The following is a 12,762-nucleotide window of genomic DNA, read 5'->3' as shown; positions in this document are numbered from 1 at the left end:
CCAGAGCTCTTTCTAGAAAATTGCTTTCTTAATTATAGAACAAAAGTAATGTATTATTCCTCAAAATTAGTCTGAAACTAGTAAGCCATTTATGGGCAGGTCAATGACTTAACCCTATTATGTTTAGTGGGAAGTGAGGATTAAGTGCTGAACATTATTTATACATACACTATGTACCAAAGTACTTTTCTACTTTCACTTTGCCATTGCTTTCAGCTGCCTACCATCCTTGCATTAGGTATGTAGCTCAAAACCATTTATTAAAATCTGTCCTTGCATGCAACACTTTTCCCCTAATACGATGAAATGTAAAAGACACACGAAAGTCATTTCTCTTAAAGCTAAAGCCAAGGTGGGCCTGGAACAGTCCATTAGTTTTAAATACTTGCTCATGTATTGGACCTCAGAGACCTGTACTCACTCATTCTGATGTCAAAGTTCATTACTGTCACAGTTACTATGAAATATGTACCTTACTTGTTGTTTTCAAAATAGCACTTTCTGAAACTGTCTGCTGACGTTGGATTAGAAGAAACTTCCGTACCAGGGGTTACAAGAGTGCTAGCATGATCTAAGAAAGCTGGTCTTTGAGATTAAGCTTATCTTTCCTGTATTCCTTCTGAATTATCACATACAGGTTGTGCCTCACTAAGATCAGTTACTTGACTTGTATACAGGGGCTTTTAAAAAGAGGTAGTAACTCCAGATAATTCCTCTATATGATGAAACTGGGGCTTTTTTTAAAAAAAAAAAAAAAAGCCCAAACTCAGATATTAGCTTTTGACTAATACACAAGTTTCAGACATGACAGTTTGCTGGCACAAAGAGCATTACCTCAACAGAACTTTTCAAAGACCTAGGAGGAGTGGGCTTTGCAGGAATTTTCCCTTTAATTCCTTTACAAAAGAATCTTTGTCCTCCTTTTTCCAAGTATCCTACTGGAGAGGCTGCTAGATGGTTTACTGTTAATGGTGTTGCTCATTTGCTGCAGATTTTCCAGAGTATTTCAAGCATTTTGGAGTAATACTGTACTTCATATTTATCAACTCCATATCTTTTCCTTGTTTTCCTTCAGGTATGAATATGCTTACTGCGATGACAAGAGGCAGCCTGGCCTCTGTCTGTGTCTGAACTCTTCACTCCAATTCTGCTTTCTGCACACTTTGAAAAGGAGAAAGCCTAGAATTACTCAGGAAGTCTGTAGCAATATCTGTAAGACTTCCCTACCACTATCGTTACCACTTGTATGCAGAGAGCTCTTAAACATTGCTAGCGTGTCTGAATGAAAGTTTTTAGCTCTACCTCCATTGGTAGTGCTCGAGTCTGGAGTGTTAGAAATATCCAGCAAGGACCCAATAGAAAGTGAATGTTCAGCTGATGGGCGTTTCCGAGGAGGGAACGGCGACATGTCTGTTTCTCTGGTCAGTTGTGCAAGAGTTTCTTTCAAACGGCGTCTTTTACGATTGCTGTTTGGAGTATTCAGAGAAAGTAGTGACACAGACTTCTTGAGGCCAGGACTCTCTGACTGTAGTAAAAGAAAGTTTAGTTTAGTGTTTTTACCCACTGTGTCCAGCTCAAGTCAGTGCAAAGGTAAGTTAATTGCAGGGATCACCACACAACACAACTCTTCTTAGGGAAGCTGAGGGAAAATGGGCAAAGCCCCCCCACCCCCCCTTTTTTTTTTTTTTAAACTGGAAACCATACTAGTATTTTCTTTGACTAAAAAATAAGTTCAACCTTTGGGAAGCAGAAAACAGTTTTTTCCAAATTAGTATTCTATGTATAAAATTTATAGTGGATTATCTGGAACTTAACTGCTGCTTTAAAACATTTCATCTCTGGCCCCACACATAGTATTGCACATGCTAATTTTACCACCAAATACATGCTGCACATCATGCGAGAGATTTCTTCAACATACCTTCTCAAATAAATACATGGACTCTCCAGCTCTGGCATCCATTTGAATGCTTCCCCAGAACCACTAAAGGAAAAAAGAAAACAAGAAAACACACATTAAGAACGCATTACAGGGCTTCACCCAAAGTTAAAAATACTCAAAATATATAATAGTAAGGCAGTTTGCATACTAAATGCAAACATGTGGCTTATTCTGAAGAGAAAAAAAGGTGTCTTACAAACCGAGTATTATATAGCAATATTCTTTCAAGAATTTGTCAGCACTAACCTCTTGCTTTACAACATAAAGGTTTTTTAAAGGTTCAAATGGAAGATCTTTTACTGTACTTTCTTCAACCACTAAGTGCGTACACCTTTCATCACCAACTGGTAAATAATGTCCTCCTAGACAAAAAAAAAAAAAGGCAAATTAGCAAGACTGAAGAATACTCTTGTTAGAAATTAGTAGCTCACTTGATAGTTCTGTGGCACCTATCATCAGTCAGAGAAGAGCCAAAGAGAGATGAACTCTTCAGTGAGCTGATCAGTTGTTGGGCTTACATAACACCCCAGATATTATCAGCAGCAGACAGCTTTTAGGAAATAGCATATAACATGCAGTAGTAAAGTAGACATTGAAAAGTCAAGAGTACATGGAGTTCAGAGAGCATTTAAACCTGTCTGGCAATACATGCAATATTCTTCTGGAAAGCTTTTCTTGTTTCTTGGACGAGCAAGCCAGGAACACTCACCCTAAAGACATCCACAAGCTAGAGCCTGTGCATGTCACAGTCTTACAAGTAGCTTTAGGTAAACAGGTCGGGGGGCGGGGGGGGGGGGGGGGGGGGAGCAAACCCAGCCTTTCATCTCTTTTGAGAAAGCCTTGCTGTTACAAGCTTGCTCCATTCCCATTTCTATAGTTCTGTTAACTTGCAAGTCTCCAGCCTTGTATTGCTAGAGTTGCATGTATCTGCTACATCATTACTGTCAATATGATTCTTAATATTGTACTACACTACCAAAAAATGGAACACTTCCAATCAAGAGTTTTACCAGTGATGATTCATATCAAAGTTGTAAACATTGTAGATGCTTCTGTGAATTATGTAAAGACGCATACCACAAAACTGATTATGAAAACTGAAGCAGAATATAAACTATGTAGCAAGTTTTCCAGGATACCTTCAAGAATCCTATAATTACTTCTTTATAAATTGTCTAGTTTCAATCAGCCTAGGAATTTTGAAGTCTCCAACAGCTAGCAGAACTTATGCATACAACATCATCTAAAAATCAATTTATAGCTCTCCAAGTTGAAGAATCTTCATTAATGCTTCAGGATTCACAATCCAGCATTTCAGCTTCAGTGAAGTATTTATCAGCTATAAACCCCATTCCTTCCACAGGTCAGCTTTCATAAACAAGAACCTTGCATTTCTGTCATTTCTTCCATGTTAGCTTTCTCATCATCAGAGAATCCAAGGAAACTTAACATGCAATCCTGGAAGGGAAGAACCTTGAATTGATTTCTGAAGTCATCATCAGCTGCACAGAAATCACTGGGAAAAGAGAGAGAAAAAAAAAAGATGCACAAAAAGGTCACTAAATCAGTGCTACATCACTATTTAAACAGAAGCTCACAACGCTACAGGTTAACAGGATGCAAGGTTAAGTTGAAGGAAAACAAACACCTACATTTCATTCCTTTTCTCCCAAGCCTTATAAATCCACTCAGCTTTCACGATAGGAGTACCAAGACTTACAGCAATCTACAAAACAGGAAAAGCACAAGTTGTACCAAGTAAGTATTTCCATTTAAGTCTTTCCCATGCCAAGAAAAATTCATAACCTTGCTTTTACTTTTCAAGACAGATACTGCAAAAAGTGAACATATTCCTTCAAGAATCATGTCCAGCTGTAACTCCCAAGAGTTAGAATGTATTAATTCTTTGGTGACTAGGAGATCAGATCAATAACTATTTTGACACTTACTCAAAAGCACACCATTTTGTTAGTCTGCTACCCTTCACCACTCAAAAACACAAACCCAAATCTCTGTTCCAGTGGAATATGGGATCTTTTTTCTGCTTTTGATACTCTGTATGAAGACAAAACATCCCAGCCTGCTTTTACCAAAGAGAAAGTGACTACTCCAAAGGTAACTTCCGTGACTGCTTGAGAGACATTGTAAAGTTTTCCTACTTTCTCCCTTTGAGTTCAGACTCCAGAAAGGAGTGTTTGAACAAAGTTAGAAAGTAGGTCTTCTCTTCCAACTGGAAGATTAGAAAGAGACTAGGAAAAAAGCAACAGCCTACTAAGAATTCAAACAAGGGAGAGTCAAGGGACATAGGCATCGCTATGTCATATTCCATGGTACAAAAACCTATAAACTTGTATTTATTTGTCAACTGGACATCCTGAAGGATTCCCTTTTAGTATTGTCAGGAAAAAAAACCCCACATATTTATAACATAAAGGGAGATTTGAACCCTTATACATAACAAGTTAAAAATAATTTTTAAAAGAAGATGCCACAAATTGAGTACTGAAGTTTTTTGCAAGTTACCTTGAAGTTTATAGTTTGGACAGACAAAAAAGCAGGCATGTTGATATATAAACACTTCATTGATGATGAACAAATGTTCATCAATGTCTTAAGTGTCTTAAGTACTGATAACATCAGTGCTTAAGTACTTCAGAAACATTTTGGTTCTTGTTATTTACTAGTCTACTTCAAAATCTCTGCATTTAGGCAATTTATATTATTTATATCTCTAACAGAGACAAAAATATGTCAAAGCTCAACACCAGGCAGAGGTGAACTCACAATTAGAAGTCATTGTTTTTAGTACAAGAAAGAACCCAGCAACTTACAAGCGGAAATATAATTTACAGAGCTAGTCTACAAGAGCCAAATTCCAAAAGTTTCCATGAAGTACCAACTCAAGCTTACATACTCTGAATTTGTCTCCATGTGTTGAGTTGGCCACCAGATGTGTAACTTTTGAGCTAAAGTCCCTTCGAATAATTCCACCCATATGATGAACCAAGGTCACTAGCTTAACCTGAAAAAGAAAGATGAAATAAGTTTTCAGTATATGTTTTGAAGCATACAGTGCAGAGTGAGAGCGGTACAAAAATAGTTTACAAAGCAAGCTACAGGTTACATTAAATGTCTAGGAATAGAAATGCTCCAATTTGTTCTTAAAACAGCTTGTTCACATCTACAGGAGAAGATATAGCTGATACATCAGAAGAACTATTAACTTCTTTTTTAACATTTAATACAGCCTTGCTATGTAGCTTGAGGAAGACTACCCAAGCCACCACTACGCTCGTGATCATCATACATAATGCCTTCACCTTTTCACACACAAAAGATTTGAGGCATGTTATCCTCATTGATTTAGTCAATTCTACCTGAAGGGGCAATTGCCAGAATTTACATAAGATTGCCATTTGTCCAATTTGAATCTAGCCGATCAAATCTAACTATCCCTAACACTGTGCAAAGGCTTTTCTTTTGGGTTGCTTTTTTTCCAGATGAAGATGTGGAGCCATATTGTTGATTCCCAGGTGTCCAACAGGGACATTAGCTGCCAACTGCATCACTGAAATGGAAAAGCAAAGTGCTAGAGTATCAAACCACTTCATAACTAGATATGTCAAGACTAAAGTCCTGATAGCATGATAGCAAGATAGCATGGCAGCAAGATAACGTGTCTGCAAATGCTCTGAACAGGACTAGAAAGCTTTACTTGACCACACTACTACCTGTACAAATAAGAGGACACTATTGGGTAAACATCATCTTATCTGAAGCCTAAGTCTACAAATCTTTAAGCCCTACTGAATTAGAGCTGTTTAACATCAGTCAACAAAAAAAGTGACCAAAAATGGCATGGACAAAATGACTTGGACAAGGAAACAGTTTTGTTCCCATCCTCAAACATCACTGCCTCTGGACACGCAACAAAACAAAAGAACAAACAATTCATTCCCCCCAAATGAGCTCTAGTCATGGTTAAACCCTATGGGTGATAGAACAGAAGAGTATTTTGAAAATAAATTTAACAGTTTTACCAATCCAAAGGAAAAAAGTCTTACTAATTCATCTTTCTTTCTGAATCCTGTAAAGCACAGTACCAAGTTCAACATACTTGCACAGTACAGTGGACGACAGGAGAAAGGTAAAGGCTGAAAGTAAGAAGTAAGCTTATTAGTCAAAAGCATACTGCTTCCATTAAAGTTTTAACATTATCTTTAATACAGTACTATTGTCCCTAGCATTAAAATGCATCAGACACTAGTCCAAGTCTGTGTATTCAGTTATACCTCAGCTCCACACCTGCCAGCGTTCTGATAAAGTAACTAGAGCATCCCCAAGTTCCACAGGTAGCACTCCATCCTTTTTTCCTCCCCAATCCATCCCCTTTACATGACAACCTTTGGAAATATAAAGTGTCTGCTGGAGCATCATTTGTATGCTGCCTTTCCTAATGGCACAATCCCAACTAGTGGGTCAACAACTCCCACAACTACTGCAGTAGTTGTAGCCTCACTACTGTCTGCCTGTGCTTTCACACTACATGCAATATTCTAACACAATATTAGAAACCTGCTTTTCTTAAGTCTCTTGCTAAGAATATTTATGATTGATTGGCAAAGCAAAATAGATTTTATTTTGAATGCTTAATATTTAGAACTCACTGCACCAGAGAACTACTCAGCTGATTTCACCAGAAAGCACATACCTCTCCTTTTTGTGCACAGTGCAGTACTACTGGAGGTCCAATGACACGGCAATCTGCTTTGCAGAGGTTGTTAAAGATAGAATCTTGGAAGTCTGATACAACGAAGATAGTCTCAAATTCTGGGGAATCAGAATCTCCAAGCTCTTCTATCGTGTCTGTCTTTATGTAGGGCACTTTAATTTCCTTGATTGATGTGGATGAAGGGGAAAGCATTATTCAGGCAACATACTTACACTAGTGTCAAAATTCAACTGATTTTTATGGTGGACCATTAGAAAAATGTATAATTCAGATTTTAAGAGACAGACTCTTCGGATTTGTGAAAGCTGAATGAGATACACTGTTCTCTAGCATAAGAATAGCTATGAACTGCACCTAAAAAAAGTCTTAAAGCAATTCCCGCTTCTGAAGAATAAGAATTCTAGTTACTCAAGTAGTTCACTTATCAGTTCACGCTGATAATATAGTATTGGAAATATCTACACATAAAGAAAAAACCAAACTAAGCACAAGAGAAATGAAATTTCAGACTGTCAGAATAGCTAAAGGTACTTGTGGATGCTACTAAAAAGTAGCATCCAGCTTGCAACAGCAAGCTCCATGCTGCATAAGATCTAAAGAACACAAGTCAATTTTGTTCATGGCTTGATATTTTAAAGGGCTCTAAAAATTTAGTCTCTTCCAATTTCAATCACTAGTTCCAAATTTTATTTTCTAGGTTTTTCACATCAAGAAATGGAGAACCACTTCTTACACTTAAGTTTAAATGCAGCTTTCACTTGAAAGAGAAGTCAATTAACCAATTATGAAGTCAGTTCATAGCAAAAACTTATGTGTTCACTGAAAATAAGCATGCAGTTGAATGTGTCCATTGATATTTCTATCCCCCTGTTAGTAAACACCACTAAGAGCTGCAGATATCACTTCCATATTTGAGAAAGTGTTTGTAAAAAAAAGTGCCAATTTTGATGAGCTTTAAGTGACACCATCAGAAACATTAGCATATATTGTGACCATTATGCCCAATTAATATAAATTAAAGCGTAAGCACATTTCAGTCCCAGTGAAGTACAACATGCTGCATGCAATCACATGTGCTTAATTGCATGACATACCATATGAATAATACTTTTTATTAGTTTTTCTTCTGATTTACCAGGACTAGTTTCCTTTATCTTTATAACTGGTACTTCCATTATCTTAATGGTCTGTGGAAGAGGAGAACTTTAGTACAGAACCAAATTGGTTACTAGAAGTCTAAAAGCATACCATCTCATATCAGTGACTGTTTTATCTTAGACCCACATACCTCCAAGGCTTTCAGAAGCTCCTCATGTTTCCCTGCTTCCCGAACCAAAACCACTCTTGTTTCTATTTGAGGCATTTCTTCTGTTTATAGAGAAACAAGGATGATATTAATATTTTAATAGAAAAATCCATGTTAGGTCTAAAAATCAAATCGATAACATACAGAAGAATACAGGCAGACTGCAGCTTTTCAAGACACCTTGTTTATCAGGAACAAGCCGAAAATAAATGTTATCTCAACAAGCCTGTCCTTTAATTAAGGCATAACCAATTGACCATAGCGCATAAACTTTCTAGTATATGGTGAAACAAGATCCTGCAATTCATGACCAGTTATCTTACAGTCAAAGCAAGAACATGCAAGAAGAGTCAGCAAGGGTGAGAGGGGGTGGGGGTGGGGAAGAAAAACAACAAAAGTATTGACGATGCTTCTAGCAAAATTAGATACCAAGATTTGCTGGAAAATAGACAGCTGGTATCTTCTCTAGTTTCTGTGTTCCTGGCTGACAAGGTCCATTACTTCCTAGTAACTGCTCAGCTTCACCAAGGAATATCAGAACTGAAGTTAGATATCTTGATCTTTTTATCCACATATTAATAAGCTTTCAAATATTAGGAGGAAGGGACAAGTGTTGCCTCCATGTCACTTGCACCAAAAGACTGCCACTGGATTTTGGCTACTGCATTGCAGAAAAACAAAAATACCTTTTATGTTGTTTTTTAATTTCAAGATTTGTTCTTGAATTAATTTCAAGCTCAAGACTATTCATCTCTCTAAGGACTGTCTGTAATCCTACAAAACAGAGCAGCTGTGGTTTCCAAACACTAATGTCAAAATATCACCTAGAATTATTTACTCCACAGAAGAGGCATCAAATGGAACTAACAGCTTTCTATATATTAGCCAGAAGACTCATCTGATTTCATGGCTGTAACCCCAAATTTTTATAACAAGATGAGTTAAAAATTAAGACAGTCCCTTTGTTGGGGAAAGGATACCAAACCAATACCCTTTTGGCTACCCTACATACAATTCTGTAGTTCAGCAAAGCATTTCTGTTTTTTCAAAACTACCAAACACCTACAAAGTAATCAGTCATTATAAAAACATAGGAGTCTTAAAATAAGCTTCTCCCATTACCTTCAACATCCAAAACAGATCCAGGAAATACATTCTCTTTGGAGGTTTCTATAATTTTTGAATCAAGGACAGAAGAATCAGCCAAGAGGCTCCTCCCAGTTTCAGACACCAGCGTACTGTTGTCAGCCATGATTATGTCTCGCTTCTTTCTTCAACAGCTAGAAGATAGTTGTGCTAAACTAAGTTACAGTTGCAAAAAAGCTCATTAATAAGAGTTCTATGTCTAAGGCAGTCAGAAGTAACTTCAGACTTCTGAAAACAAAACATTTAGACTCTTATTAACACAGATAGAGTAGTTCTGAAAGAGTCTTAGGAATCACACAATTGGTAGAAAGGACTGACAACAAACCTATTACAGAAATGGTTCTGAGCAGGCTGCTTACCACAGAAATAATTCATTTGCACAGAAAGCTGCAGAGAGGGTACTTCAACTCTGAGCACCAGGGAAGCACTAACTCTAGTGTTCATTTTAAAAAGTTTCATCACAAAACACCAACAACCTAAAAGCACTTGTTTGCTTCAGTGATAAAATATTATAAGCTAGACTTGAGACCAAGGTTAGCATTGTTAAAGTGAAACATTAACAGAAGAATTAGGGTACACAAAACATCTTCCTAAAATTTTATTTTTCAGGCAAACTGGCTAGAGTTACTGTGGTTACATAGAAATGACCACCCAGGGAGTAGAACAGCAGTATTTACTCAAAGAAAAATTAGGTTTCTCAAAATGCATGAGAGTCTCTACAAAGATAGTAAGCATATATATGTCTATCTGTATGATCTAGTCTATTGTCCCACATTAACTATAATATAGTAGAAGTACCCATTCATCATCAGATAAAGAGGTCTTCTGTCTTCTCACTGACAGAATATATCTGTGCTCTCCCTACCCAAACAAGCTTGTCACATACTGGAAAGGCAGAACTCTTATTCCTCTTATTTTGTACCGGTAGCTACCTGAATCTTGTACCAGAAAATTTGTTCTAAGACACCTGCCCAACATGTAGCACATTTTCTTTTGTATGTCAATCAAGCAGCATACATTTCCTGTGATTCATCATTCACACAAATGTAAACATTGACACAGTGATATCGGAAGTTACCTAGAATAACCACTGTCTCTGAACTGCTGTAGTATAATAGCCCTCTGTATCACTTTAACTGAAGTTGTTCTCCTCATGACTGTAAATGCTCTTTAAAACAGTAGCCACCCAAATAATACATTAAAGCGTTGTCCGAAAGAGGACTTACGAGGTAGTAAAACCCTTAGAGAACAGCACATGTTATTTTTCAAGTTGTGCAATGCCTGTCCAATTACACCACAAAGTAAAAATCAGAAGACAAAAAGCAATGGGTGTTTTGGCATAACAGCAATATAGAAAAGAGTTTATCTTCTAGAGGTTAGGAGATGATGTTTGAAACTCTTGGACAAGATTCATGCCTTCATAATACATCAGGTAAGTTCCTACTATAGTGATGAGCAATAAGTGAACACTACAAGTCTATCATAATTCTAGACATATTCAGTTACCAAAACCGCCACCTTAGTTGCAATTTCAATGTCACACACAGCTGCGCAGGCTCCATGGATTTAAGTTTCCTAGCAGTAAGTCCCAGTCACCCTGCTAGTTTATCTCTCAATAGCTTGAGACCTAGCAAGAGGAGAAAGCAACTTTAACCACAAAGAGTCTTTAGGGATCACCTGTCCAGAAGGTTATAAAGATACCACCAGGAACTATACAATTACCTCTTCTTTAGCAGTGAGGGTGGAGGGAAGCATAATCTTGGAAGACTCAAACCATACTGTTAATAATGATTACCACACAGACAGTTATATGTAAAATCAGACTAAAAAAACCCCTCCAGTTAAGGGTACCATTAAATTTAAATGCTACAGATTATTTTTAAAAAGTCTGAGACATCAATATGATTCCTGTCATGCTGCTGTTGTTATACCTAATAACATGTATATGAACACACACTTACAGAGAACTTCATAGTATATTTGGGAGAAGCCCATACTTTGGGCTGGGCACTGATTTTCTTTATGGCTTTTCCCAATTTATTTATTTATTTATGGGGTTCCATTCTGGGTATATTTAAAAAAATACTCCCTGTTTTAATGGTCACATACTAATTAATAACATAATACTAGTCACTAGACTTACACAACGAGAGTGCCAAGATATGGAACAGAACAAACAGTACACGGAAGACACGAACATAACAGTTTCCCCTCACATAAAAAATAACAAAAGGCAGAACACCATCACTACAGGCTTCAGGCAGACCTGAATGCCCTTACAGCATTACACTTACACACCACCTCCCAATAGTTTGTGGAAAGCCTGAAGGTCATAAAACATCCACACGCTAAAATATGTTGTTAAAGCAAGGAGACAACATTAGAAAAAAAAAAAGCTTCTCATGTCGCCCATTTCCCTCCCGAGGAACCACCCAGGAGCGGGACCAAGCTGTCCTGCTGGGAGGCGGACGGAGGCAAGATTAGGTACCGCTGGCCTTATAAGCTAGCAGAGGCCAGCGGGCCTGGGCCTCCTCTCTGCCTAGGAGACCGCTAGAGGCCTAAAGAGGGCCTGGAGCGGCGCCGAGCAGGCCCCTGGGTCTCACAGGTGCCCTAGGCACAGCCCCGCCCCAGGCCGCCCGCACCCACCGCTGTCCCCCTCGGCCGGCCCCGGCCCCGGCCCCAGCCCCAGCCACGCCGCGTCCTCCGCGCCGCTCCCGGCGCCCAGGGCCAGCTCACCGCCGATGCCACCTGCCGCCAGCCGCAAAGACAACCTCCGCCATGAGCGGCCGCCGCCACCACCAATTCAAAAAGCGAGCCGCCGCACTAAGCGCGTCGCGCATTGGCTGCCAGCCCCAACGCCCCTCTGTAAGCCGCCACCTCATTCGACATCACTCCGAGATATCCCGCCCCTCCCCTCCCTTTTTGGACAGCGCTTCACCTCCTCCCCTCTCTGATTGGATGGCGCACCTGCCGCTCATGGCTGGGCGGTCTCCTATTGGCGGTGGGGTTTCCTGGGCAGACGAACAGCCCTTGTTGCGGTTCCCGAGAGCAGGTTGCCGAATGGGTGGGGGGCGCTCTGCGCTGATTGGCTGCTGGAAGGTTTCGAACGCTTCCAACGGCCGCCGCGGAGAGGCCCGGATGGAGCGGCGGCGGCGGGGGCGGGTGGGAGCGGCCGTGGCCGCCGGTCTGAGGCGCTGTCCGGCTGCGGGCCAGGGCAGGCCGGATGCCGGCAGCGGGGAGTTCTAGAGCCGCTTTGACAGCTGTCCCGAGGCCGTACGGAGATAGCAGTTAACGGCCCGCAGCGTGCGCGGGAGGGCTCGTCCCCCGGCGGAGACTCGCGGCGCGGCTGCCCGCGGGTCGGTGCCCCTCAGCCCGCTGGGCCTCCCTGTCGCCGCTCCCCTCGCCGTGGCCTGATCCAGGCCGTCGTGTCGTGGGCTCTGCAGGGCACAGCGCGTCCAGCTGTCCTTCAGACCACCTTCGGGCACTACGCAAAAGGGAGGATAAATAATTACCGTGGCCACCATAAAAATATTAATGCTATTAATAATTCAGTAAGCTCTGCATTGCCGAGGATATTAGCATGCATATATATTCAGAATAACCAGTTTATAGGATACGAGGGAAAAGAGCTGACAG

The 12,762-nt window shown here is 40.0% G+C and overlaps 1 protein-coding gene across 6 annotated transcripts in view; it reads right to left on the bottom strand.

Moving 5' to 3' along the window:
* Positions 1 to 12,279, bottom strand: part of ECT2 (epithelial cell transforming 2) — a 31,248-nt gene extending 18,969 nt beyond the window's left edge. For 2 of the 6 annotated variants that reach the window (XM_075506887.1, XM_075506892.1), the window contains exons 1-12: positions 11,863 to 11,979; positions 9,103 to 9,260; positions 7,963 to 8,042; positions 7,769 to 7,861; positions 6,654 to 6,836; positions 6,007 to 6,096; positions 4,857 to 4,964; positions 3,595 to 3,668; positions 3,328 to 3,458; positions 2,189 to 2,304; positions 1,922 to 1,984; positions 1,303 to 1,525 (exon numbers count right to left, since the gene is read on the bottom strand). In XM_075506887.1, the coding sequence (XP_075363002.1) occupies positions 1,303 to 1,525; positions 1,922 to 1,984; positions 2,189 to 2,304; positions 3,328 to 3,458; positions 3,595 to 3,668; positions 4,857 to 4,964; positions 6,007 to 6,096; positions 6,654 to 6,836; positions 7,769 to 7,861; positions 7,963 to 8,042; positions 9,103 to 9,232 (1,291 nt within the window). In that variant the 5' untranslated portion in view covers positions 9,233 to 9,260; positions 11,863 to 11,979. Of the gene's footprint in view, positions 1 to 1,302; positions 1,526 to 1,921; positions 1,985 to 2,188; positions 2,305 to 3,327; positions 3,459 to 3,594; positions 3,669 to 4,856; positions 4,965 to 6,006; positions 6,097 to 6,653; positions 6,837 to 7,768; positions 7,862 to 7,962; positions 8,043 to 9,102; positions 9,261 to 11,772; positions 11,790 to 11,862; positions 11,980 to 12,093 lie in introns of those variants that run through there. The other 4 variants (XM_075506890.1, XM_075506893.1, XM_075506888.1 and 1 more) reach the window with 3 other exon arrangements.
* Between the last annotated feature and the right edge of the window lie 483 nt (positions 12,280 to 12,762).

This window comes from Mycteria americana, chromosome 7 (genome assembly GCF_035582795.1).
Source record: "Mycteria americana isolate JAX WOST 10 ecotype Jacksonville Zoo and Gardens chromosome 7, USCA_MyAme_1.0, whole genome shotgun sequence".
Classification (NCBI taxonomy): Eukaryota; Metazoa; Chordata; class Aves; order Ciconiiformes; family Ciconiidae; genus Mycteria; species Mycteria americana.
The sequence above is the reverse complement of the archived record's forward strand: the minus strand, read 5'-3'. Positions and strand labels throughout refer to the sequence as shown.